The sequence below is a fragment of the Centropristis striata genome, chromosome 9 (assembly GCF_030273125.1).
Source record: "Centropristis striata isolate RG_2023a ecotype Rhode Island chromosome 9, C.striata_1.0, whole genome shotgun sequence".
NCBI classification, from domain to species: domain Eukaryota; kingdom Metazoa; phylum Chordata; class Actinopteri; order Perciformes; family Serranidae; genus Centropristis; species Centropristis striata.
Genome location: NC_081525.1, coordinates 10,824,388 through 10,851,902, shown reverse-complemented (window position 1 = coordinate 10,851,902; position 27,515 = coordinate 10,824,388). Strand labels below are relative to the sequence as shown.

The window sequence follows — 27,515 nt, the reverse complement described above, 5'->3', positions numbered from 1 at the left end:
ACACACACACACACACACACACACACACTGCAAATGCAACCGTGTACAGCAGTAGATGCCTAGTAAATTTGATGCCAGTTCATCCAAATGTTTATTATTAATTAAATAAAAAGAAATCAAATAAAATAGGCCTACTACAGATAGACATATATACACTATATAAGACACTTTGGTTAAATGGTAATGAAGGTTGTGTGAATGTAGTGGTACGGCAATGTTCCAAATTTTTCTCACACTGGAGGATTTTGCATCACACACAGATTCTTTTTTTTTTTTTTTTGCCTTATTAGATACAGCCAAAGACAGACAGGAAAAAGGATGAAGAGAGATGCAACGAAAAGCAGAAAAAGGGCTGCAGCTTGGAATCAAACCTGGGCAGCTGCCAAGCACTCAGCCCCATTGCAGAACACAGGCTACACATTGTTTTTAAACCTGAGATAATTACTTTCATGGTCAAAGGTTACTTTTTTCTCATACTGTATGCCTGTATACATCTATATATAGACCCTGTGTCTGAAACGCTGCTTTTTGCAGTTTTTTAAGGCTGCCCCTTTCGAAAAAGCCAACAAAAAAAAAAGCCCAGTCTGATCTGATTGGTTAGTCTTTCTGCCTGATCTGCTCTTCAGTCTTGGCAGCCATGGAGCAACTGAGTTTAGCCAAATTCTACATTAAATATCACCACAATACCACTTCTAAACCAAAACCTTCCCAACCAGACATGTTCCAGCAGGAATATGATCCAAAATCAGGGATAAACATCAACAACCAGAATTACAAGTTTCTCTGAGGTTTGCCTCAGGTAAATACTGCAATGAATAGTGCTTTTATACACTCATAATCGTTAGCTCAGTATTTATTCATTCACTCTGTAAATTGTAAACATGCACTGTTTTACATGTAGAGAGGACTCCAGCCCTATCTATCTCAATACAAACTGAGACGACTTCTCACTCGTTTTTTTTTACCTCAGAAGAAAAATCTTGTGGCAACATTATGGTCTCAATTGCTATAGTTTCAAGTCTTCTCCAATACAATATGATGTTAACTGTGTAAATAATGGGCTCATTTAGAAAAAAAAAGATAGTAAAGAAGGTTATAATTTGGGGCGTGGCTACTTTTGATTGACAGGTCGCTAACACGGCTTTTATCAAGTTCTTCATAAAACTCACACTCAAATGCTTACATAAACTATTTTTTTTACTATCTAAACTTGTATGCATACACGCGCGCGCACGTGCGCGCAAACACACACACACACATACAAAGATGCAGCTACAGAAAACATATAATAAATAATCTATACAGAAATGTGTGCATACTTTCAAATGTGAAGAAACAGTGCACAGATAAAATTCCCCCATACATTCACACAGACACAAATCCACACTTGGAAATGCACAAACATCCATCTGCATGTTGAGAAAAACAAGTCAGATAAATCCATGCTTACTCACACCACACCACACCACACACACCTGCTCAGGGGAGATAAGTGTTGAAGCTGTGAACAGAGCCAGAGTCGTCTGAGCCTGTAAAGTGGAAAGCTGCAGTGCTCCTTCCCTCACAGCTTATAGCCACACTGCTGCAGGCTCCATCCATCCACCCATTCATTCATCCATCCATTTCCACTTTGTCCCACATTTTGCGGACAGCAGAATAGAAAAAAAATCTGTACAATAGAAAAAAACAACATTAACATTGGCTCAAAAAACACGATACTGTCAATATTTAAGTTGACTGTTAGGTCACTCTCAATCTTTTAGAAGAGACTAAAGACCTAACTCTTTCATGAACACCTTCCCACATAATGGACATGGATGGCCGGGAATGAAAAGGAAAATAAAAAACAAACAAAAACATGTTTCTGATGCACCATTGTCTTTGTACACTGCATGGCGGTAAATGCATCCTACTGGACTCAAACCTGACCCCATAGCAGTTATGTGTTTGTGTCTGCAGCTCACTGATTTTTCGAACAATTAACTGGCTCCTGATCCGTTGATTTCTTAGGGTTTTACATCTCACTGCCTGTTACGGCCGTTGACTGTCTCTAAGCCTCTTTCTGGAGGACAGGTGCATTCTCCTCTCTGTAGCTGTATCCCAAAGTCAAGGATCCTTCCTTGGTAGGCTCCTTCCTTCGGAGTCGGGTCCTCCGGAGGCGAGGCAAGAGTCCTTCCTTTCACTGGTATAACGCACAAACGGGACAGCCTTCAGAGTGTGCAGCTGTGCGTCATTGCGTAATTAGACATCCTGCTTAAATTCAGCAAATTTAAAAATCAGTTCATAACATGATGTGTCTTTGGCATCAGCACTCTGACACATATTAGTGGAAATGGAAGAAGAAGCTTTAAGGTTGAATCTCCATGATTTAGCAAGTAAAAGCCACAAAGTGGATTAAGCGTGAATATTTCATTGATCCTGGCTGAATTTGGCCGCTACTTAGTTTCATAAAAGCAGCGGCGCAAAATTCACCATGGAAATGTGTTCTGTGATTTTTTGTTTTTTATTTCACAGTACAATACAATAACAGTTATTTATAAATAACAATAACAGATAATAGCGGACTTTCGGTCCCTGTAAACACATAATAATAACTTTCTGAATGGCATAGTTGCACATACTACATCATCATCGGACGCATATAAATTAATTAACAATACCTTTAGCGACTGAGACGGCATTAATTAACTTAACCGGCAATGTATCAAGATGACGTTTATTATCTTTAGCTTAATATTCTGGCATTTGTTTATGTATATGTTTTTGCTTGACTTTGAACACACGTTTTGTAAGTTATGTGACAACATTCAGTGTAAACTGAAAATACTTTGTTTCTACGCTCGCCATTTTTTACATCTCCATAGAGACCGGTGTGCAGAAGGCATTATGGGTACTCGGGGCACACGGAGGATACACACATGCATGCTTGGAATTTGGGCAGAAGAAGGACTCTGTCCTCCGGAGCATCCTGGACATTGGGACAGTCCTTCGGCGGATGTCGATGACGTAGTATCATTCAAACTCAGCCGTTTGAGGATCCTTCCTTGACATTGTTTCAGGTCCTGCCACGCCCCCTGCATACCTGGTTCACTCACACCTGAGTGTGATCTGCTCGTCAGTGGAGCTGTTTTCAACCTCCAGATCCAGTGATCTTCCCTCTCTCTTGCCACTGACCTTTTCTGGTTAACTGCATGTAGTTTGTGTTGTAACTTGCTCTGTGTTTTTGTGTCACAGCTACATATATAGTCAACTTGTTTGTTTAGAGTGTCTGGAAGCCTGGTAGGGGTTCTCTGCCATTTTTGTTAACCTGTTTTCTGCTTATTTAGGGAGCTTAGCATTTTCTATTTTGTTTGGTAGGTTTAGCTGAATCTTATTTCCCAGATAATGATTGACTTTTGTTTCTTATTTTGGCCTTGGAGATCCTGAAGATTTAGCTGCTTCCTTTTTCTGTGCTACTTAGTTGGTTTATCTCTGTTTATTCCTTTTGCCTGTAAATATATATTATTAATTATTGTTAAACTTAGAGTCCCTGCAGCCATTTTTCGTCATAGTTTTATGTTTACCAAATATGTTACTTCCTGTGACTCCTAGACCTCAAACTAAGGTCATAACACTGCCACAGACATAATCCTGGTGGACAAATTGGAGAAATTCTAAATCAGGACATGCTTGTCCTTGAGGAAGGGCAAAAAGTGCTTCTGTGAGAAAGCCCAACAGGTGAAACGCCATCTACTGGTGAACAGTGATGGTAATAACGGCGTTAAAATAAACAGCGTTACTAACGTCATTATTTTTTTTAGTAACGGGAAATCGAATTAATTTCTATTTCCCTCGTTACAACGCCGTTACCGATAATTAAATGTGGCGCGTTATAAACTGAAGCTACTCACTGACGCTGTTGTCATCCGCCTTGGCTCTCAGCCGCAGGAGCAGCAAAGCTGTTTTCTTTTTTCTTTGGTGAGGGAGGAGGGAGGGACGAGACAACCGTATAAGTGATAATGATTGTTTAAGGTAGAGTAAGAGTTCGTAAGCCAATCAGAGGCAGTGTTCAGTTTACACACAAACCACACTGTAGCCTGACATATACAAAGTAGCAGAGGTAAACTGCAGCAATGGCGAGTCTGGAGAGAACGTTGGCATTTTCAAGTACAGACACTACTTTAATCTCCTTGAGGTAAAAGGCAAGAATGTACATGTTAAGTGTACATTATGTCCCAGGGTGAAGTGTTTGTCCATGTCCGTTGTAAGCAACTCTAATCTAATGAAGCATCTCTCAACGGCACACGCGTGGCTAAAAACACCGTTGTTGACACTGTTGATGATGATAGCAGGCCAGGTGTGGCTAACATGAGCTCTGCTAACAAAGAAGGACATGCAGCTAAAGCTCATATTGTTACAATGTGTATTTTTGTGATGAAGAAAATACTTGAAGTACAGTATGTCCTCCAGTTGTGGTCTGTTGAGGTGCAATAAATATCAAAGGTTCTGTGTTGGTACCTGTCTATGCAGTTCTATTCTATGCAACTGGCTTGTGAAACCTGCTTAGAAAAAAATCCAAATTCTTAGACATAAGCCTATTTAAAAAATGTTTTTTTTAGCGCAATAGCTACTTTCCCTGGTAACTAGTTACTTTTATAGTGGATTAATTCAGTTACTAACTCAGTTACTTTTGGGGAGAAGTAACTATAACTAATACTACTATTTAAAAGTAACGTGCCCAACACTGCAGGTGAAAGGCAGTAACGCGGCCTGAACAGGTCAGGACACTGACAAGCAGCAGAACAGCTAGTAAGCAGACTGTGTGAAGCTGCATGGACTTTCTGTGTTTTTCTCATACCATGTGTGCGCTCTTGAGGAAATATAAGTTATTTCTACTTCTTAGTCATGAATATTTTGATAATTTATTCCAGTTTGTGTTACATGGAAGTATTTTGTGTGAGTTTGAGTAAGCAAGGTAGCCTGTGGCCCAGTAGTTGTTAGCGCTGCCTCTTGCTAGCACTGCAGCTAAGTTTGGATGCCTGTCCTTAATGATGAATATTTAATTTGCTAGCACCAATATTGCAACTCAGTTTATTGTTGTGATTGTGACTAAGCTTATTGCTATTGAGGACTTTGAACTGTCAAATTATTTTCTGTGGTTACTTTGATATGTGAGGCCCCAATGCTGTTAAGCATGCTTTGCCTCTGTTAACGTTGTGTTGGAAATTGTACAGTTTCCTCCACCACTTGTATTACATTTCTGTTGTTGTATTATGCTTAGGTAGCAGTTTATATTTAAGTAAGGAATATTACTGGGGGACTTTAAATCATATGGCAGTTTATTTATGAACCTTTATTCTGATTTAACTGTTGAGTAATCTGAGGATATTTTCTAATACATTTTATTGATTTTCTTTATAATTTCAGACTACACGTGTGTGCGCACACACACACACACACACACACACACACACACACACACACACAAACACACACATATGTTGTACAATGACGTCAAAGTCCAACAACCTTTATTAAAGAAGACAACTCAGATCTCTCTGTCCAAGTGCCCTGATTCTCTAATTGGAATCATAGTCTATAATCCGACACCTCAACAAGCAATCCTTCTTTCTGAGTCTCGCCCATCAAACAGATTCAGTGCTATATCCTGCTGGCATCCTCTCCACTGAGGGCCCCATAGTCTTGGCAAAACTGATAGCTGAGGCCTTGAAAGGCAAGAGGTAGGAACTTTCTGTGTTCTGGGTGGATTGGAACATGAAAATAAGCATCTCTGAGGTCTTTGGAGGTGAACCACTCCCCTGCAGTGATAGTCTGAAGGACGTCAGTTGTACTAAGAATCCGAAAAGTGTTTTTAACAGCACTGATTCTTAATCCAGATAAAACTGTAGGTATTACATCACTATTTGATTGGATGGTGTAATGTGGCATCTCGGAAGTCAATATTTGACTTTACTGTGGTTGTTAAATATTAGGCTGCAGGTTTCCATTCACGGGTAGAGGAAGTAAAATCACAACACAAGACTTAATGTGACCAAAGTCCACGGAAATGTCCAGAGGCGTTTGCATATAAATGTGAATGCTGGGTGCTCAACAACATCAGATAATTTGCAGATCTGTGACTTCACACCAGCGAACTCAGAGCATCAGGAGCAACAACTGGTCTAATATTTAGAAAACAGCTGAACGATGAGGTGAGAAGCTGCTTATACATTTGAATCACTGTATGAATTAATAATGAGTATCACTGAGTTATTTAATATCTTATTAAGTCCTTGAGTCTGAAATATTAACTATTTAGATCCTACAAATAAATTCATGTCTCGATCAACTTGTTTATTCTCCATTAATATATTCCTCTTTCTTTCTTTCTTTCTTTCTTTCTTTCTTTCTTTCTTTCTTTCTTTCTTTCTCTACTTTTTTTCCCTCTTTTGTTTCTGTCTTCTTCCCCTTCAGCCAGTGCCACAGTAATCTTAAAATTTGTTCTTCAGTATTTCAATTTAAGAATTACTTGTCTCCTGATAAGATGTTTTCTTAGGGTTTTACATCGTACTGCCACAGACATAATTCTGGTGGACAAATTGGAGAAATTCTAAATCAACGTATTTTATTTTAATTTAGTGATAGTCATCAGTCAACAGCCGGCCTCTTAAGAACTTCTCGCCCCTCAGAAAAATTGCTACGAGTGACCGGGCTTGACTGGCAGCAACCCAGGAAATCACAGAACCATGGTTACATAAGTAACCTCTGTTCCGGTTCATTCCTTCCTGACTGCCAATATCAGAAACAGAGTAGATGATTCATACCAGCAGTGTCACAAGTAAAGTCACACCAACCTACTGGTTTATCAACCATGTCAATGGCAGAATAGCTGATGCCAGGGCAGATCCTGAAGCCACATTGTGACAGTACCAGTGATCTTGTTACGCCCAAAGGCAGTTGGGCTCATGATGCAGTTGGATGTAGGTGATGTAGTTATGAAGCAGAACGTGACTTACAAAAGTTAATTTACATGTAAGTAAGATAAAACAACAACACAAACTCTCTCTCTCTTAAATCTCTTTAGTCCAGGATTTGTTTGACCAATCTGTCACACATCCCACTAATACATTTTTCTTTTATTCTCCATCAGTGCTGCTCAGAGTCAAACTACACTGATGTCCAAACTGAAGGCCCTGCAGTGCCACTTCACCTGGGATCTGGTCCCCAGCAGGATGAAACTTCTCCGTCTCCGGATCATGCTGAATGACATTGGCACCAAGGAGGGAAACAGGTGGCAGGGTCACATTTACAACCTGCGGGGGTTTGTTGAATACAAGATGAAAAACATTGATAAAGCAAAAAGTTCCTTTAACAAGGCTGCAGAGGCCTTCCGCCTGCTGAGAAACGCAGACGAGGGTCCCTGGTTGGTGGTGAACTACGGGAACCTGGCTTGGCTGCACCACCACCTGGGGGACGAAGCAGAGAGTGAGGCTTACCTGTCAAAGGTCAACGCCCTGATGAATAAATACCCGTCCCCATCCAAGGACGAGCTCCATCCAGAGATCTACGCTGAAAAAGGCTGGACCCTGACGGAGTTGAACCCAGACCTGGCTGCAAATTACTTCAAGAAAGCCATCAGGATGCAGCCGGACATGGCGGAGTGGAAAGGCAGCCGCTTTGTGGCGTTGGGGAAACATTTTCTCGCCATGGGAAAGGACCCAGAGAACTTAAACCGCAATGTTTATTACCTTGAGCAACTTGCAATAAAAGGATATAAACTTCAAGATGAAGCTCGTGAGTTAGCACAACAGGTTTTGATACATCCAGTCAGCAGCTACGACGGTATTAACCCATTGCTTAAGCTTTACAGAAACTATGTATCTCTTGATGAGGCTATTGATTTTATGGAGGAGGCTATAGAGAAACATCCAGATGAAATTATCCGAAGAGATGAGCTGCACTCTGCTACAAATGGAAGGTCGTTTGTTGCAGCGACAGTCAGCCAAAGCAAAGTGTGATAGACAGAGCAATCACTCTCCACAAGGAGGTGATTTCTCTTTACCCTCATTCTTCAGTTCAGATGAAAATAGACCTCGCAAACATATACGCAAAGTCAGGTTACAGTCTGGCTAAAGCTGAGCAGATCTACCAGGAACTGTTAGAAACTGACCTGAAACCTGCAGAAAAACAGATGCTTTACAACAACTATGCAAAGTATTTATACTTTGATCGACATGAAGACCAAAGTTCACTGTGATATCACATGAAGGCGGCTGAGATACCGCAACCGTCCCTCTATCGGGACCACAGCATCAAAGTTCTGGAGAAGCATAGTGGCAGAATGCGTAGAGAAATACAGGAGTTTCTGCAAAACCTGTAGGAGCCACAGTGTTTTTATCAGCACTGATTCTAAATCCAGAAATAAATTGTAGGTATTGTATCACCCCCAAAAATGTAAACACACACATGGATTACATACAAAGGAAGGTTTGTGCAAATTGCAGAAAAGTGAGCTGCTGATCGCTATAGTTTGACCTTATTCAGTGTAAATAATTAGAGGTTAACTTTATCCTAGGAAGTGAATCTAAAGATGGTGATTCCATAGAAACAAATTGATTTTGCTTTAATAAATGCATGCGAGCATCAGCCAGAATGCATGAACCGGAATGTCAAAGTCATAGAGAAATACATAAATGTTGCTTATTTGCTTCCATTGGGTCTTCATTGAAAACCACTTAAATGTGGAGGTTTATCATTTTTCTTCTCCAGTATTTTAATCAGAAGAGAAGAAGACTGCAACATCTGACTCAAACCCTGTAATATGCAATTAATTCATTGTTGGTTTTATTGTTTTCATGGTTAACACAAAGATAAAATAGTGTATGTTCAGAGCTGTGTCCTTTAAAGAACCCCCCCCCCACACACACACACATATTTACAAGGAAAAAAAACATTTAAAAGAAAACCCTCACAAATTTACAAGAAAAAATCACAAATTTACAAGAAAAAAAACACACATTTGCAAGAAAGTAATCAATAATTTACAAGAAAAAAATCACAAATTTGCAACAAAATAATCAATAGTTTACAAGAAAAATTTCACAAATTTTTCAGGAAAAATAACTGACAAAATGATCAAAAACACTGTTCAAATCAAACAGCAAACGCTGTGAACAATCTGTCTACAAAATGCCCTCTGTCCCCGTTTTATAACAGGTTCAGACCACACACACACGCACACACACACACACCAGGCAATAAATGTGTCTTAAATAAATCAAGTAAACTTGTTAATCAAAGGTCGATTAGGACTGCGCTGATATGAAACCTGCTTTGCTGTAAGCTTTGAAGTAGTGAAATGATGATGATGTTAATGTAATAACTAAAATGATGTAGAAGCTGAATATTATCTCCAGATGTACCTGATTGTCTGCATGCATCCTGCTTAAATTCAGCGCCGCAATTTAAAAATCAGTTCATAACATGATGTGTCTTTGGCATCAGCACTCTGACACATATTAGTGGAAATGGAAGAAGAAGCTTTAAGATTGAATCTCCATGATTTAGCAAGTAAAAGCAACAAAGTGGATTAAGCCTGAATATTTCATTGATCCTGGCCGAATTTGGCCGCTACTTAGTTTCATAAAAGCAGCGGCGCATAATTCACCATGGAAATGTGTTCTGTGATTTTTTGTTTTTTATTTCACAGTACAATACAATAACAGTTATTTATAAATAACAATAACAGATAATAGCGGACTTTCGGTCCCTGTAAACACAATAAAGAAATGTATAACTTTCTGAATGGCATAGCTACATATACTTTGCACATACTATATCATCATCTGACTGTATAGATTAATTAACAATAACTTTAGCGACTGAGACGGCATAAATTAATTTAACCGGCAATGTGTCAAGATGACATTTATTATCTTTAACTAAATATTCTGGCATTTGTTTATGTGTATGTTTTGCTTGACTTTGAACACACGTTTTGTAAGTTATGTGATAACATTCAGTGTAAACTGAAAATACTTTTTACTGTAATTGGAATCATAGTCCATAATCCGACACCTCAACAAGCAATCCTTCTTTCTGAGTCTCGTCCATCAAACAGATTCAGTGCTATATCCTGCTGGCATCCTCTCCACTGAGGGCCCCATAGTCTTGGCAAAACTGATAGCTGAGGCCTTGAAAGGCAAGAGGTAGGAACTTTCTGTGTTCTGGGTGGATTGGAACATGAAAATAAGCATCTCTGAGGTCTTTGGAGGTGAACCACTCCCCTGCAGTGATAGTCTGAAGGACGTCAGTTGTACTAAGAATCCGAAAAGTGTTTTTAACAGCACTGATTCTTAATCCAGATAAAACTGTAGGTATTACATCACTATTTGATTGGATGGTGTAATGTGGCATCTCGGAAGTCAATATTTGACTTTACTGTGGTTGTTAAATATTAGGCTGCAGGTTTCCATTCACGGGTAGAGGAAGTAAAATCACAACACAAGACTTAATGTGACCAAAGTCCACGGAAATGTCCAGAGGCGTTTGCATATAAATGTGAATGCTGGGTGCTCAACAACATCAGATAATTTGCAGATCTGTGACTTCACACCAGCGAATTCAGAGCATCAGGAGCAACAACTGGTCTAATATTTAGAAAACAGCTGAACGATGAGGTGAGAAGCTGCTTATACATTTGAATCACTGTATGAATTAATAATGAGTATCACTGAGTTATTTAATATCTTATTAAGTCCTTGAGTCTGAAATATGAACTATGTAGATCCTACAAATAAATCCATGTCTTGATCAACTTGTTTATTCTCCATTATTATATTCCTCGTTCTTTCTTTCTTTCTTTTTCTACTTTTTTCCCTCTTTTGTTTCTGTCTTCTTCCCCTTCAGCCAGTGCCACAGTAATCTTAAAATTTGTTCTGCAGTATTTCAATTTAAGAATTACTTGTCTCCTGATAAGATGTTTTCTTAGGGTTTTACATCGTACTGCCACAGACATAATTCTGGTGGACAAATTGGAAAAATTCTAAATCAACGTATTTTATTTTAATTTAGTGATAGTCATCAGTCAACAGCCGGCCTCTTAAGAACTTCTCGCCCCTCAGAAAAATTGCTACGAGTGACCGGGCTTGACTGGCAGCAACCCAGGAAATCACAGAACCATGGTTACATAAGTAACCTCTGTTCCGGTTCATTCCTTCCTGACTGCCAATATCAGTAACAGAGTAGATGATTCATACCAGCAGTGTCACAAGTAAAGTCACACCAACCTACTGGTTTATCAACCATGTCAATGGCAGAATAGCTGAAGCCAGGGCAGATCCTGAAGCCACATTGTGACAGTACCAGTGATCTTGTTACACCCAAAGGCAGTTGGGCTCATGATGCAGTTGGATGTAGGTGATGTAGTTATGAAGCAGAACGTGATTTACAAAAGTTAATTTACATGTAAGTTAGATAAAACAAAAACACAAACTCTCTCTCTCTTAAATCTCTTTAGTCCAGGATTTGTTTGACCAATCTGTCACACATCCCACTAATAATTGTTATTTTATTCCTCCTCAGTGCTGCTCAGGGTCAAACTACACTGATGTCCAAACTGAAGGCCCTGCAGTGCCACTTCACCTGGGATCTGGTCCCCAGCAGGACCAAACTTCTTCATCTCCGGGACAAGCTGAAGGACATCGGCACCAAGGAGGGAAACAGGTGGCAGGGTCACATTCACAACCTGCAAGGGTTTGTTGAATACAAGATGAAAAACATTGAAAATGCAGAAAGTTTCTTCAGCAAGGCTGCAGAGGCCTTCCGCCAGCTGAGACACACAGAGGAGGGTCCCTGGTTGGTGGTGAACTACGGGAACCTGGCTTGGCTGCACCACCACCTGGGGGACGAAGCAGAGAGTGAGGCTTACCTGTCAAAGGTCAACGCCCTGATGAATAAATACCCGTCTCCATCCCAGGATGAGCTCCATCCAGAGATCTATGCTGAAAAAGGCTGGACCCTGATGGAGTTGAACCCAGATAAAAAGGTGGCTGCAGATTACTTCCAGAGAACCATCAGGATGCAGCCGGACATGGTGGAGTGGAACACCAGCTACGTTTTGGCGTTGGGGAAAAATTTTAAGTACAGCAGCACAGGGGTGGAGGCTGACGTCTTGGAGAAAATGAGAATCGCCAAGGAACAGGATCCAGAGAACTTGTACCTTGCTGCTAACTACCTTGAGCAACGTGCCAAAAAAGGAGAAAAGGTTGAAATTGAAGCTTGTGAGTTAGCACAAAAGGTTTTGAGAAATCCTGTCAGCAGCTACAACGGTATTCATCCATTGCTCAGGGTTTTCAGAAACTATGTATCTCTTGATGAGGCTATTGATTTTATAGAGGAGGCTATAGAGAAACATCCAGATGAGCGTTATCTGAAGAGATGTGCTGCACTCTGCTACAAATGGAAGGTTTGTTTCGGAGACAGTCAGCCAAAGCAAAGTGTGATAGACAGAGCAATCACTCTCCACAAGGAGGTGATTTCTCTTTACCCTCATTCTTCACTTTTGATGAAAATAGACCTCGCAAACATATACGCGAAGTCAGGTTACAGTCTGGCTAAAGCTGAGCAGATCTACCAGGAACTGTTTATAAGTGAAAGTGATCTGGAACCTGCAGACAAACAGATGCTTTACAACAACTATGCAAAGTATTTATACTTTGATCGATACGAAGACCAAAGTTCACTGCGATATCACATGAAGGCGGCTGAGATACCGCAACAATCTCTCTATCGTGACCTCAGCATCAAAGTTCTGGAGAAGCAAAGAGGCAGAATGCATGAAGAAATACAGGAGTTTCTGCAAAACCTGCAGGAGCCACAGTGTTTTTATCAGCACTGATTTTAAATCCAGAAAAAACTGTAGGTATTGCATCACCCCCAAAAATGTAAACACACACATGGATTACATACAAAGGAAGGTTTGTGCAAATTGCGGAAAAGTGAGCTGCTGATCGCTATAGTTTGACCTTATTCAGTGTAAATAATTAGAGGTTAACTTTATCCGAGGAAGTGAATCTAAAGATGGTGATTCCATTGAAACAAATTGATTTTGCTTTTATAAATGCAAGTATCAGCCAGTATGCATGAACCAGAATGTAAAATTTATAGAGAAATACATAAATGTTGCTTATTTGCTTCCATTGGGTCTTCATTAAAAACCACTTAAATGTGAAGGTTTATCATTTTTCTTCTCCAGTATTTAAATCAGAAGAGAAGAATGCAACATCTGACTCAAACCCTGTAATATGCAATTAATTCATTGCTGATTTTATTGTTTTTATGGTAACACAAAGATAGATGGATATAAATTGTGTACATTTGGAGCTGTATCCTATAAAAAAACCCCCCACAAATTTACAAGAAAAAAACACATATAATCAATAATTTACAAGAAAAAAATCACAAGTTTTCAAGAAAGATAACACTATATAAAGATAAATCTTTATATTTACAAAATCTTAAAGAGCAAATTATTTCTCTACATATATAAGAAAATAATCAATAATTTACAAGAAAATAATCAATCATTGACATGAAAAAAATCAGAAGTTTACAAGAAAAAAAATAAAAAATTTAACAGAAATATTAAACAAATTTACAAGAATAAAACACACTTTTCAAGAAAAATAAAATGATCAAAAACACTGTTCAAAGCAAACAACAAATGCTTTAAACAATCTGTCTACAAAATGCCCTCTGTCCCCATTCTATAACAGGTTAGACCACACACACACACACACACACACACACACACACACACACACACACACACACACACACCAGGCAATAAATGTGTCTTAAATAAATCAAGTAAACTTGTTAATCAAAGATCGATTAGGACTGGATTTGCCTGCTGCGCTGATTTCTGCTTTGCTGTAAGACTTGAAGTAGTAAACTAAATTATGTTGAAGCTGAATATTATCTCCAGATGTAACTGATTGTTTGCATGCATGTCAAATGTGTCACAAATACTATTAAAAATAAAGTCACGACTCTTCTTTGTTGTTGTTTTAGTTCTCTATTTGCAGTTTCTTAAAACGGCCGGCTGGTGGACTTCAAACTTTTGAAGCTACTGCAAAGTTCAAATCAATTTTAATAATTAATTTCATGCTTTCCAGTCACACTTTGAACTTTTATTTGGAAAATAAGTGTTTTTCAGTCAGGGGGTGAAGTGGAAACCAAACCTGGTTAGGCCTGCACTGCCCTACAAAGTCTAACTGCAGTAACTACGCAAGGGGTAAAACTGAGAAAAACTGCTTTAAATAAGTTTTTTAACTAGCCAGCCAAATGTGTTATAGGTAGGTAAGTAATATGACACTTATTTCTACATGTATTGATGATGTAATTTTTATGCTAAAAAATCATGACGTTTTTTTCGACCGTTTGACCCCAAAAATGTAGTTATTGCACTCTGGTTTTGCATTACTATTAAAACCTTTTACAGCAATGCAAAACCAGAATGCAGTAACTACAATGTTGTTGTCTTCTTTCAGCTTTTATATTTTGTTTTCAGTGAATTAACATTTCCTAATTGATTTTGTTATAAGTGTATTATAAAGTGTTTAACAAGTCTATTCAAAGATTTGTGTATTTTAGACTTAATATTGTAAAGTAATGTTATATTTTAGTCTTAATATAATTTTATCTCACTTTTTTACTTAATCACTATCTAGATAATAATTTTCCTATCAAATAAACTTATAATTTCTAATATTCTTGTCTTCACTATTCAACATAATGAAGAAATACAAGGCTACACTGCTATTGTTTTATGTTTAAATGCGTATATATCCAAAGCAGACGGTGGTAAGTACAATTACTGCGGTCTGCTTTGGTTTTAAGTTGGATTTTGTAGTTGGCAAAATTGAACAGATTGACATCAAGGAGTTCATTTTTAGTTATAACTCAATTTCAACCAAAACGGTGCTTACTGCAGTTAGGCTTTGTAGGGCAGTGCAGGTGGCAGCAGTGTCATGATGTCATAATGCAGGTGTGTCCAGGTAATTCTTCACATCAACACACTGCAGACAGCTGCAGCACAGTGTCCAGAAATACTAACAAATGTGTTTAAAATAATGCACGACACTTATATATTTGATTGGATGGTGTCATGTGGCATCTTAGGTTTGATATATATACATATTTATATTTCACTGTGGCGTCATTTTATAGCTTCATGAGCAAAATAAACTTTTCAGTTTGATAAATCATGATGAGTTTTATTGTTAGATATGTGGCTGCAGGTTTCCATTTCTGGGAAACAGAACACGAGACTTAATGGGACCGAATCCCACACAAATTTCCAGAGAAAGGGCGTTTGCATATAGATGCAAATGCTTGGTGCTCAACAACATCACATCCTTTCCTGAAAAGCACAAGTTGGACATCTGTGACACTAGCGAACTCAGAGCATCAGGAGTAAAAACTGAGTCGAGAAAACAGCTGAATGATGAGGTGAGAAGCTGCTTATACATTTGAATCACTGTATGAGTTAATATTGAGTATCACTGTGAGTTATTTAATATCTTAATAAGAGTCTGAAAATAGACGAAAATAGATCTCGCAAACATATACGCAAAGTCAGGTTACAGTCTGGCTAAAGCTGAGCAGATCTACCAGGAACTGTTAGAAACTGACCTGAAACCTGCAGATAAACAGATGCTTTACAACAACTATGCAAAGTATTTATACTTTGATCGACAAGAGTACCAAAGTTCACTGCGATATCACATGAAGGTGGCTGAGATACCGCAACCGTCCCTCTATCAGGACCACGGCATCAAAGTTCTGCAGAAGCATAGAGGCAGAATGTGTAGAGAAATACAGGAGTTTCTGCAAAACCTGTAGGAGCCACAGTGTTTTTATCAGCACTGATTCTAAATATATAAAATAAATTGTAGATATTGCATCACCCCAAAAAATGTATACATTCATACGGATAACATACAAAGGAAAATTTGCGCAAATTGCGAAAAAATTAGCTGCTGATGGCTGCGCAGCAGGAAGTAAAGTTTGGCCTTATTCAGTGTGAATAATTAGAGGATAACTGTATCCCAGTAAGTGAATCTAATGATGGCCGTTCCATTGAAACAAATTTATTTTGCTTTTATAAATGCAAGCATTAGCCAGTATGCATGAACCAGAATGTTAAATTCATAAAGGAATACATAAATGTTGCTTATTTGCTTCCATTGGGTCTTCATTGAAAACCACTTAAATGTGAACGTTTATCATTTTTTCTTCTCCAGTATTTAAATCAGAAGAGAAGAAGACTGCAACATCTGACACAAACCCTGTAATCTGCAATTAATTCATTGTTGGTTTTATTGTTTTCATGGTTAACACAAAGATAGATGGACAGAAATAGTGTATATTTGGAGCTGTATCCTTTAAAGAAAACCCGCCACAAATTTACAAGAAAAAACAACAACATATTTACAAGAAATTCATCAATAATGTGCCTTAGTAATGTTGAAAATAGTGTGTGACATATGAAGGCTAAAACGGAAGAAGGGATTCACCCCTCAAAAATATATAACATTCTTCAAATGAATTTATTTTGTAGTCCTTTGAAGACATATAATGTGATCATAATGTCAGCTGTCTAAAGTCAAGCTACCAAGACTGGAACCTAAGTTGACTGACAAATGTACTGAAAGTAATAAATATAAATATAAAATGGCCTTTTTTTCTTAATTGATATTCCAGACAATAATCCCAGACAGCCTGTCAGTGTCTGTGCTGATCCCTGTTCAGTGATAAATCCAGTTGCTACGACCTAGTGGACGATTTCAAGTAGCCCTGACTGCAGTGTGCAATTCGAGGCGGAGCTCAATGGGCGTTGAGGTGGGTGGAGTCAAATGTTAAGCTGGGTGGAGTCTGTTAGATTTACTCGACGGCACCACTTAGTGATGACAGCCGTGAAGCACACTTCTATTATTATTATTATTGGCCGCATATCAACAAATAAGGAGCATATTCACGTGTTATCAGAATTAAACATACATACATAAACAACAAGATTAGATAAACTATTGGATAATGTAATAGCAGGGATACCACAGCAGGGAATTCTATGGATGTACAGTAGCAGAGAGGGATAGTGCAACAACAAGATGTCAGTAAAAATGTGAAATGACAAATAAGGAAGTTTGAAGCAGCATTAAAACTTAAAAAAGCTGTTGTCATTCCCATTTTCATCATCCCAAAATAGTTTGCATGCTTTTGAAGTCTAATGTAGCGTTTTTTTGCCTTTAGTGAATTCTAGTAAAATATGGGTCATTGTTTATTTTGATAAATGTTAAAACTTTATCTATCCTGATTTATAATGCTATTATACTGTATCATTCGTAACATTTTACTTGTACTACAAAAATTCTGTCAAACACACTGATAAGGTGAATGTGATTTGTACATAAGGTTATACCACTTAAGAGATCAAAGACTGTGGTGACTTTAAAATCATCTTTATTGAAATGAACACAATTAAAAATCAAAGCTAACATATTTACAAAATAACATAAATAACTGAATTTAAAAATTACAGCAAATAAAAACCTTTATTAAGCAGCATAACACACTCATGAGATGAAGCTGGTGCTGCTGTTTGGTGTGTGTGTGTGTGTGTGTGTGTATATATATATATATAAATATAATAAACAAACATCTTACCTCTGTGCCTCACTGAAGCATGACTTTTAACATGGTTTTCCACCATATGATGTGCACCTTCAGAAGTGCAGTAAGGGCATCGATAAAGACCACAGCTACTCTTTGGTATTTTGGGAGTCTCGCCTCCAATAAAACACTGATGTGTCTCTATATGTCAAAGAAAATAAGCAGACATAAATGACATGATACTTAAAAATGGATACATAAGCATTCACCATCTAAGCTGACATTTGTATATAATAACGTTACTATGTGTAAGTTATTTTAAATCAGTTGGGATTACGGACGATTGGTCTCATGGGTGGTCCAGTAATTTAGGTAGTTGTTCATTTTAATTTAACGTTATACACTGTAAAATGTGAATGTTACAAAGTCAATTATGCACAAAGACAGTTTTACTTACTTCCATTGTTGATCAAAATGTGTGCTGTGAAAAAGATGAGAGCATCGGAGCTAAACGATTCAAGTACCCCTGCTTCTCAAATGACTCCACCCAGCTCAACGTTTGACTCCACCCAGCTCAACGTTTGACTCCACCCACCTCAACGTCCGTTGAGCTCCGCCCCGAATTGCACACTGCAGTAGTGTTGAGTTTCGTTTTCCTTAAGTTTCACTTTCAAGCTATGTGCTTTTCAGTTGAACAAAGAGCAGCCTAGAGTGTGCATGCAACCAGTATTTTCTTTACGTTTAAGCCTTGGAGTTGATTTGTCCGTAAGTACATATGCAAATATTTGTTTGTTGAAGTTATTAATCGGCAAAAAATAATAATTATAAGCCAGCCTCAATCCAACATCTACGGTAAGAATACTAGCGTAACTGTATCCCAAATCGGACACCGTTCGGCTGAGATTCTATCAAAATTTCACATTAACTACTAATATAAATGATCATGTTATGCTTCCAATTAATTCAATGGTGTGAAACTAAAGTCTAACTTCTTATCTTTGGCATTCATTTGGCTTACCTTAAGCCGAATGAAAAACACCATTATCAACCATTGTTATCAACATGCCTGGACCGTACTTCGGTCCTTCACAATAAAATACAGGACAGTAAAAATAAAGATGTCCTTTCAAGATCGTCGCCCTGGCTTACTGCTTTCTCTCATCAGATTTACTTTGATATTGTAATTAGACATGTAAATCTCCATGTACATACATGAAATTTCACATGTAGATTGTTCAATATGTACAAATCATCATATCACTCAGCTCACAATAAAGTTTAATCAAGGGTCATCCAAACAAACAACTTCTAGCTAAAGTAAAATTAAATTAAAATTCAGGTTAACTTGCTTGCCTCATGTACGTATCCGTAAACATTATGCTGATTCAAGGTAACACTGGGGACATTACTGCAAGTCTGGACAAAATCAGTATTTCAAATTACCCTAATTATATATCGAAAACAAGTTGAAGTTGCTGTGGTAAAGTTTTAGAGTAACTTACCGTGAGTAAAGCAGTGTTGGGACACCAACAGACAGGAACACCACGGCAGTGTTAGTCAGCGAGCCGGCCGGCTGCTGTCCGTCCCGGTGTAGCATGTAGCCTAGCTTGTTAGCTCCGTTAGCCTCCGCTAGCTCGGTAGCTTTGAGCTAAGTGGGCGTGTTTCGGCCGCCTCAGTTGCAGCTCTCTGCCCATTTTGGATTATCCGGGGAGTTGGGCGGAGTCAGTTTTGCCAAAATGGCGACTGTGGACACGCCCACAAAGCTTCATTTGCGCTCTTCAGAACCCTATGGGATATATAATCAATAATAAGGTTAAAGAAGTATCTTTTAAGATAATTCACAGAATTTACCCATCTTAAGTTTTTTTTACAACAATTTAAGAAAGACAGACTTAAACTGTTTTTTCTGTGAAGGACACCCTGAAAATGTTTTTCATTTATTTTGGTCTTGCCCTTTCTCAACTAAATTATGGGAAGATATTTGTAACCTGATTTCTTTTTCGATTGAACCTCATTTGTCCCTTTGCTTTGAACATATATTGTTTGGTTTCACTGACTTTCCTTTTGCAAAAGAAAAACAATACTATATCATCAATCTCATAATACAGTTAGCCAAATGGCATATCCATAAATGTCGTTACGTTAATCAAAAACCTCTCTTTCTTGTCTTTGAAAATGAAACCAAACAATATATTAAGTCTATTAAGAAATCGACCAACATGAAAGCTATAAAAACTTTGAATTTATGTGCATTTTACAATGTTTTTGTATTAAAGCTTGCCTCTGTATTGTTGAAACCCCCTGACGGCGTTTTGTTGCACCATGTTGCTTTAATAAAGTTTCAGAAAAAAAGAACCCTATGGTTGACGTCACAGAGGCTACGTCCATATTGTATGCAGTCCATGATCATGAAATAACTTGATAATATCACATGCGTGTCCTGACATGTGCATCACTTTTAAGTGTCCTCTGGAAACACTGCAAAGACCACTTGTGTTGTGGTCTTTGCAGCGCATTTTCTAAATGCTGTGCTTGTGTTGTCAAATTGATGAAGATTTTTTTCTTAATTTGCTTGTGTGGTTTGTGTATTTGTATGTGTTTTCTTTAGTTGCATCGCTGTGAGCTCTTAGGGCCACCATACGTTTCCATATAGATGCAAATACTTGGTGCTCAACAACATCACATCATTTACAGAAAAGCACAAGTTGGACATCTGTGACTTCACACCAGCGAACTCAGAGCATCAGGAGCAAAAACTGAGTCTAGAAAACAGCTGAACGATGAGGTGAGAAGCTGCTTATACATTTGAATCACTGTAGTTAAATTCATGTTCATTCATGTTCATTCTTGTTCATTCTCCATTATTTTATTCCTCCCCCCCTCAATTTCTTTCTTTCTTTCTTTCTTTTTCTTTCTATTCCCTCTTTTGTTTCTGTCTTCTTCCCTTTCAACCAGTGCCATACTAATCTTAAAATTTGTATTTTCTTTATTATTTCTTTCTAACAATTACTTGGCTCCTGATCAGTTGTTTTCTTAGGGTTTTACATCGTACTGCCACAGACATAATTCTGGTGGACAAATTGGAGACATTCAAAATCAATGTATTTTGTTTTAATTTAGTGATAGTCAACAGCCGGCCTCTTCAGAATTTCTCTCCCCTCAGAAAAAGGGTTACGAGTGAGCGGCATGACTGATGGTTGATATGAAAAACCACTCAAGAATCGCCTGTCCGAACTATGACATGCTTGTCCTTGAGAAAGGGCAAAAAGTGCTTCAGTGCATTGATGTGGTATCCCCTCCACTGAGGACCCCATAGTCTTGGCAAAACTGATACCTGTCGCCTTGAAAGGCAAGACGTAGGAACTTTCTGTGTTCCAGGTGGATTGGAACATGAAAATAAGCATCTCTAAGGTATTTGGAGGTGAACCACTCCCATGCGGTGATAGTCTGAAGTACGTCAGTTGTACTAAGAATCCGACATATCTCCGTCGCAGAATATCTCCTGCGACAAAAAACGAGCCTTCGCTGGGTTTGACCCTACTTTGACCCCTGAGGGTGGTGAGGCTGACAGGAACTGCAACCTGTAATCCTGTGACATGGTTCTTAAAACCCATGCATCTTGTGAATGGGGCTGTCCAGTAGTCTAGGTGCTGCTGTGAAAAACTGCCCACCACCGCCCCCTGACCCTCAGTACGTGCCCTGAGTCTTATTTGGGGGTTTTGGGGGAAGCTGGTCTCGTCCCCGTACACTATGGGATGGGCAAGGTGGAGGATGGGTCTCCCTGGGCTGATGCCAGTCACCTGCAGCAGGTAGATTGTGTTGCCAAGGCTCCTTGTTTCCTGGCACGATGGGCCGTGGCACCCATACCCCGACCTCGTGGTCCCCAGGCTTCTGAAGCCTGGCGTGATTGTTCCTTCCTCCAATGCTCGTTCTGTCTCCGGTACAACAGGAAGCTTTCACAAGGCACGTCTGCAGTCATCTTAAAGAGGCGTCTACACTAGCCATACCTGAGGTAGCATCACCACAAGGGTTGACATCAACCGACCTAGCTCTCCGGTCATGAACCCAAAGGCAGTTGAGCTTATGATGCAGTTAGATTTAGTTGATGTAGATATGAAGTAGAACATGACTTACAAAAGTTAATTTACATGTAAGTTAGATAAAACAAAAACACAAACTCTCTCTCTTTTAAATCTCTCAAGTCAAAGTCCAGGATTTGTTTGACCAATCTGTCACACATCCCACTAATATTTTTTCTTTTATTCTCCATCAGTGCTGCTCAGAGTCAAACTACACTGATGTCCAAACTGAAGGCCCTGCAGTGCCACTTCACCTGGGATCTGGTCCCCAGTAGGATGAAACTTCTCCGTCTCCGGGTCATGCTGAATGACATTGGCACCAAGGAGGGAAACAGGTGGCAGGGTCACATTTACAACCTGCGGGGGTTTGTTGAATACAAGATGAAAAACATTGATAAAGCAAAAAGTTCCTTCAGCAAGGCTGCAGAGGCCTTCCGCCTGCTGAGAAACGCAGACAAGGGTCCCTGGTTGGTGGTGAACTACGGGAACCTGGCTTGGCTGCACCACCGCCTGGGGGACAAAGCAGAGAGTGAGGCTTACCTGTCAAAGGTCAACGCCCTGATGAATAAATACCCGTCTCCATCCAAGGACGAGCTCCATCCAGAGATCTATGCTGAAAAAGGCTGGACCCTGATGGAGTTGAACCCAGGCCTGGCTGCAGATTACTTCAAGAAAGCCATCAGGAGGCAGCCAGACATGGCGGAGTGGAATCGCAGCCACTTAATGGCGTCCGCAAAACATGTTCTCGCCATGGGAAAGGACCCAGAGAACTTAAACCGCAATGTTTATTACCTTGAGCAACTTGCTATAAAAGGATATAAAATTCAAGAAGAAGCTCGTGAGTTAGCACAACAGGTTTTAAGAAATCCTGTTAGCAGCTACGACGGTATTAACCCATTGCTTAAGCTTTACAGAAACTATGTATCTCTTGATGAGGCTATTGATTTTATGGAGGAGGCCGTGGAGAAACATCCAGATAAAAGTTATCTGAAGAGATGTGCTGCACTCTGCTACAAATGGAAGGTTTGTTTCGGAGACAGTCAGCCAAAGCAAAGTGTGATAGACAGAGCAATCACTCTCCACAAGGAGGTGATTTCTCTTTACCCTGATTCTTCACTTCAGATGAAAATAGACCTCGCAAACATATACGCAAAGTCAGGTTACAGTCTGGCTAAAGCTGAGCAGATCTACCAGGAACTGTTAGAAACTGAGGTGGAACCTGTAAACAAACAGATGCTTTACAGCAACTACGCAAAGTATTTATACTTTGATCGGCAAGAGTACCAAAGTTCACTGCGATATCACATGAAGGCGGCTGAGATACCGCAACCTTCCCTCTATCGGGACAACAGCATCAAAGTTCTGGAGAAGCATAGAGGCAGAATGCGTAGAGAAATACAGGAATTTCTGCAAAACCTGTAGGAGCCACAGTGTTTTTATCAGCACTGATTCTAAATCCAGAAAGAAATTGTAGGTATTGCATCACCCCCAAAAATGTAAACATACACATGGATTACATACAAAGGAAGGTTTGTGCAAATTGCGGAAAAGTGAGCTGCTGATCGGTAAGTTTGACCTTATTCAGTGTAAATAATTAGAGGTTAACTTTATCCGAGGAAGTGAATCTAAAGATGGTGATTCCATTGAAACAAATTGATTTTGCTTTTATAAATGCGAGCATCAGCCAGTATGCATGAATCACAATGTTAAATTTATAGAGAAATACATAAATGTTGCTTATTTGCTTCCATTGGGTCTTCATTGAAAACCACTTAAATGTGGAGGTTTATTCATCATTTTTTCTTCTCCAATATTTAAATCAGAAGAGAAGAAGACTGAACATCTGACTCAAACCCTGTAATATGCAATTAATTAATTGTTGGTTTTATTGTTTTCATGGTTAACACAAAGATAAAATAGTGTATGTTCAGAGCTGTGTCCTTTAAAGAACCCCCCCCCCCCCACACACACACACACACACACATATTTACAAGAAAAAAAAAACATTTAAAAGAAAACCCTCACAAATTTACAAGAAAAAAAAACAGAAATTTGCAAGAAAGTAATCAATAACTTACAAGAAAATAACTCACAAATTTACAAGAATAAAACACAAATTTACAAGAAAAAAATCACAAATTTGCAACAAAATAATCAATAGTTTACAAGAAAAAATTCACAAATTTACAGGAAAAATAACTGACAAAATGATCAAAAACACTGTTCAAATCAAACAGCAAATGCTGTGAACAATCTGTCTACAAAATGCCCTCTGTCCCCGTTTTATAACAGGTTCAGACCACACACATACACATACACGTACACACGCACACACACACACACACACACACACACATACCAGGCAATAAATGTGTCTTAAATAAATCAAGTAAACTTGTTAATCAAAGGTCGATTAGGACTGCGCTGATATGAAACCTGCTTTGCTGTAAGCTTTGAAGTAGTGAAATGATGATGTTAATGTAATAACTAAAATGATGTAGAAGCTGAATATTATCTCCAGATGTACCTGATTGTTTGCATGCATGTCAACTGTGTCACAAATACTATTAAATATACATTCACGACTCTTCTTTGTTGTTTGTTTTAGTTCTCTATTTGGAGTTTTTTAAAACGTCTGGCTGGTGCAATTCAAACTTTTGAAGCTACTGCAGAGTTTAAATTCATTTTAATAATTAATTTCATGCTTTCCAATCACACTTTGAGCTTTTATTTGGAAAATAAGGGTTTCTTTCAGTTAGGAGGTGAAGTGGAAACCAAACCTGGTTACACCTGCAGGTGGCAGCAGTGTCATGATGTCATAATGCAGGTGTGTCCAGGTAATTTTTCACACCAACACACTGCAGACAGCTGCAGCACAGTGTCCAGAAATACTAACAAATGTGTTTAAAATAATGCACGACACTTATATATTTGATTGGATGGTGTCATGTGGCATCTTAGGTTTGATATATGTATTATATATTTCACTGTGGCGTCATTTTATAGCTTCATGAGCAAAATAAACTTTTCAGTTTGATAAGTCATGATAAGTTTTATTGTAATATGATATGTGGCTGCAGGTTTCCATTTCTGGAAAACAGAACACGAGACTTAATTTCCAGAGGAAGGGCGTTTGCATATAGATGCAAATGCTGGGTGCTCAACAACATCACATCCTTTCCTGAAAAGCACAAGTTGGACATCTGTGACACCAGCGAACTCAGAGCAACAGGAGTAAAAACTGAGTCCAGAAAACAGCTGAATGATGAGGTGAGAAGCTGCTTATACATTTGAATCACTGTATGAGTTAATAATGAGTATCACTGTGAGTTATTTAATATTTTAATAAGAGTCCTAGAGTCTGAAATATTAACTTTTTAGATCCTACATATAAATACATGTCTTGAATCACTTGTTCAGTCGCCATTATTATATATTTTTTTCTCCATTTCCTCCTTTTTCTTTACTTTTACTATCTTCTGTGTTTCCTCTTCAGCCACTGTAACAGGAGTTTTAAAATGTATATTTTCTTTATTACATTACTTTATAACAGCTCACGATGTCCATAAATACTAACAAATGTGTTTAAAATAATGCACCTGAAACACCTTCAAATCTATTTCATTGGATGGTGTCATATGGCATCTTAGATTTGAATATTTGACATCACTCTGGCTTCATTTTACAGCTTCATGAACAATAAAAACTTATATGTGGCTGCAGGTTTCCATTTCTGGGAAAAGGCAGTAAAACTGGATGAGAGTGAGATTTGAATGAATGAGATGAACAGTTATCTACACATAGAACACTTGAGAGCATATTACATTATTTTTTACTGATGATATGTTTTTATATTTGTTCTTTTATTCTCCACCAGTGCTGCTCAGAGTCAAACTACACTGATGGCCAAACTGGAGGCCCTGCAGTGTCACTTCACCTGGGATCTGGACCCTGGAAGGTCCAAGCTTCTTAGTCTCCGGGACCAACTGAAGGACATTGGCACTGAGGAGGGAAACAGCTGGCTGGGTCACATTCACAACCTGCAGGGGTTCATTCAGTACAAACTGGGCTTCACAGAAGACAGCAAGTGTTTCTTCAGCAAGGCTGAAGAGTCCATCCACCAGCTGAGACACGCAGACGAGGGTCCCTGGTTGGTGGTGAACTACGGGAACCTGGCTTGGCTGCACCACCACCTGGGGGACAAAGCAGAGAGTGAGGCTTACCTGTCAAAGGTCGACGCCCTGATGAATAAATACCCGTCCCCATCCCAGGATGAGCTCCATCCAGAGATCTATGCTGAAAAAGGATGGACCTGGATGAAGTTCACTGCAGAGAAGAAGCTCCTGGCTGCAGATTACTTCCAGAGAGCCATCAGGATGCAGCCGGACATGGTGGAGTGGAACACCAGCTATGCTTTAGCATCAAGGAATGCTTTTCAGTACAGCAGCACAGGGGTGGAGGCTGACGTCTTGGAGAAAATGAGAATCGCCAAGGAACAGGATCCAGAGAACTTGTACCTTGCTGCTAACTACCTTGAGCAACGTGCCAAAAAAGGAGAAAAGGTTGAAATTGAAGCTTGTGAGTTAGCACAAAGGGTTTTGAGAAATCCTGTCAGCAGCTACAACGGTATTCATCCATTGCTTAGGGTTTTCAGAAACTTTCTGTCTCGTGATGAGGCTATTGATTTGGCAGAGGAGGCTTTGGAGAAACATCCAGATGAGCGTTTTCTGAAGAGATGTGCTGCACTCTGCTACAACCAGAAAATCGTTTGTTGCAGAGACGGTTGCACAAAGCAAAGTGTGATAGACAGAGCAATCACTCTCCATGAGGAGGTGATTTCTCTTTACCCTCACTCTTCTCTCAGGAAGAAAATAGATCTCGCAAATATATACGGCAAGTTGCGTTACGGTCAGGCCAAAGCTGAGCAGATGTACCAGGAACTGTTAGAAAGTGACCTGGAACCTGCAGACAAACAGATGCTTTACACACTGTATGCACAATATCTGTTCTGCGATCAAAATGATTACCAGAGGACGATAGAATATGACATGAAGTCAGCAGAGATACCACACCAATCAGATTTTCGTAGGAACAGCATCAGATTTCTGAGGGACTTTAGAGACAAAAGCAAGAACCAAGAAACTAGAGAGAAAATAGCAGAGTTTCTGAAAAACCTGCCAGAGCCATAATAGTGTTTTTAACAACACTGGTTCTAAATACAGGGGGAAATAATTTAAGTATGGCATTAGCAAAACAATTTCAATATTAAGTACATTCAAAAATTTTATTACATTCACATGAGAAAAACCGGGCTACACGGTGGTGTAGTGGTTAGCGCTCTCGCCTCACAGCTCACAGCTCACCGGTTCGCCTCCCGCCTGTGGCTCTTCTGTGTGGAGTTTGCATGTTCTCCCCGTGTCAGCGTGGGTTCCCACCAGTCCAAAAACATGCACTTAGGTTTAATTGGGGACTCTAAATTGCCCGTAGGTGTGAATGAGAGTGTGATTGTCTGTCTCTATGTGTCAGCCCTGCGATAGTCTGGCGTCCTGTCCAGGGTGTACCCCGCCTCTCGCCCAATGACAGCTGGGATCGGCTCCAGCCCCCGTGACCCGATTGCGGTTAATGGTAATGGTAATGAATGAGAAAAACCTGTTTTCTTCTGATGGTGTAGACGGTGCTTCACGATGTTACGGTTTGCGTTTAATGCTTTATTTTATTTTTGTTCATTTTTTAGTGGGTGCCAGCCAGGTTTCTCTCCTGACATTTAAGATGGTTAAGTCT

General features: G+C 39.1%; 3 protein-coding genes and 1 pseudogene across 3 annotated transcripts; all 4 read left to right on the top strand.

Moving 5' to 3' along the window:
• The first annotated feature begins 6,186 nt into the window (after positions 1-6,186).
• On the top strand, positions 6,187-8,359 carry LOC131977826 (interferon-induced protein with tetratricopeptide repeats 1-like; annotated as a pseudogene).
• A 3,228-nt stretch (positions 8,360-11,587) lies between these two features.
• On the top strand, positions 11,588-15,907 carry LOC131978102 (interferon-induced protein with tetratricopeptide repeats 1-like). The gene is made up of 2 exons (XM_059341618.1): positions 11,588-12,581; positions 15,623-15,907. The coding sequence occupies exons 1-2, from the start codon at positions 11,588-11,590 to the stop codon at positions 15,883-15,885; spliced, it is 1,257 nt and encodes a 418-aa protein (XP_059197601.1). The 3' UTR covers positions 15,886-15,907.
• A 2,436-nt stretch (positions 15,908-18,343) lies between these two features.
• LOC131978056 (interferon-induced protein with tetratricopeptide repeats 1-like) lies at positions 18,344-23,690 on the top strand. Its single transcript, XM_059341559.1, has 3 exons — positions 18,344-18,420; positions 20,264-20,440; positions 21,929-23,690. Exons 2-3 carry the CDS (start codon positions 20,436-20,438, stop codon positions 23,154-23,156), a joined length of 1,233 nt encoding a protein of 410 aa, XP_059197542.1. The 5' UTR covers positions 18,344-18,420; positions 20,264-20,435; the 3' UTR covers positions 23,157-23,690.
• Positions 23,691-24,999: 1,309 nt separating this feature from the next.
• Positions 25,000-26,923, top strand: LOC131977825 (interferon-induced protein with tetratricopeptide repeats 1B-like). Its single transcript, XM_059341268.1, has 2 exons — positions 25,000-25,004; positions 25,612-26,923. The coding sequence occupies exons 1-2, from the start codon at positions 25,000-25,002 to the stop codon at positions 26,921-26,923; spliced, it is 1,317 nt and encodes a 438-aa protein (XP_059197251.1).
• The last annotated feature ends 592 nt before the right edge of the window (positions 26,924-27,515 follow it).

What these genes read in the sequence shown, in the direction of transcription:
- LOC131978102 (XM_059341618.1), top strand. Translation starts at nt 11,588, where the DNA reads ATGTCCAAACTGAAGGCCCTGCAGTGCCACTTCACCTGGGATCTGGTC. An exon ending in AAACATATACGCGAAGTCAG is followed by an intron (nt 12,582 to 15,622) that starts GTTACAGTCTGG and finishes ACGCAAAGTCAG; the next exon opens with GTTACAGTCTGGCTAAAGCT.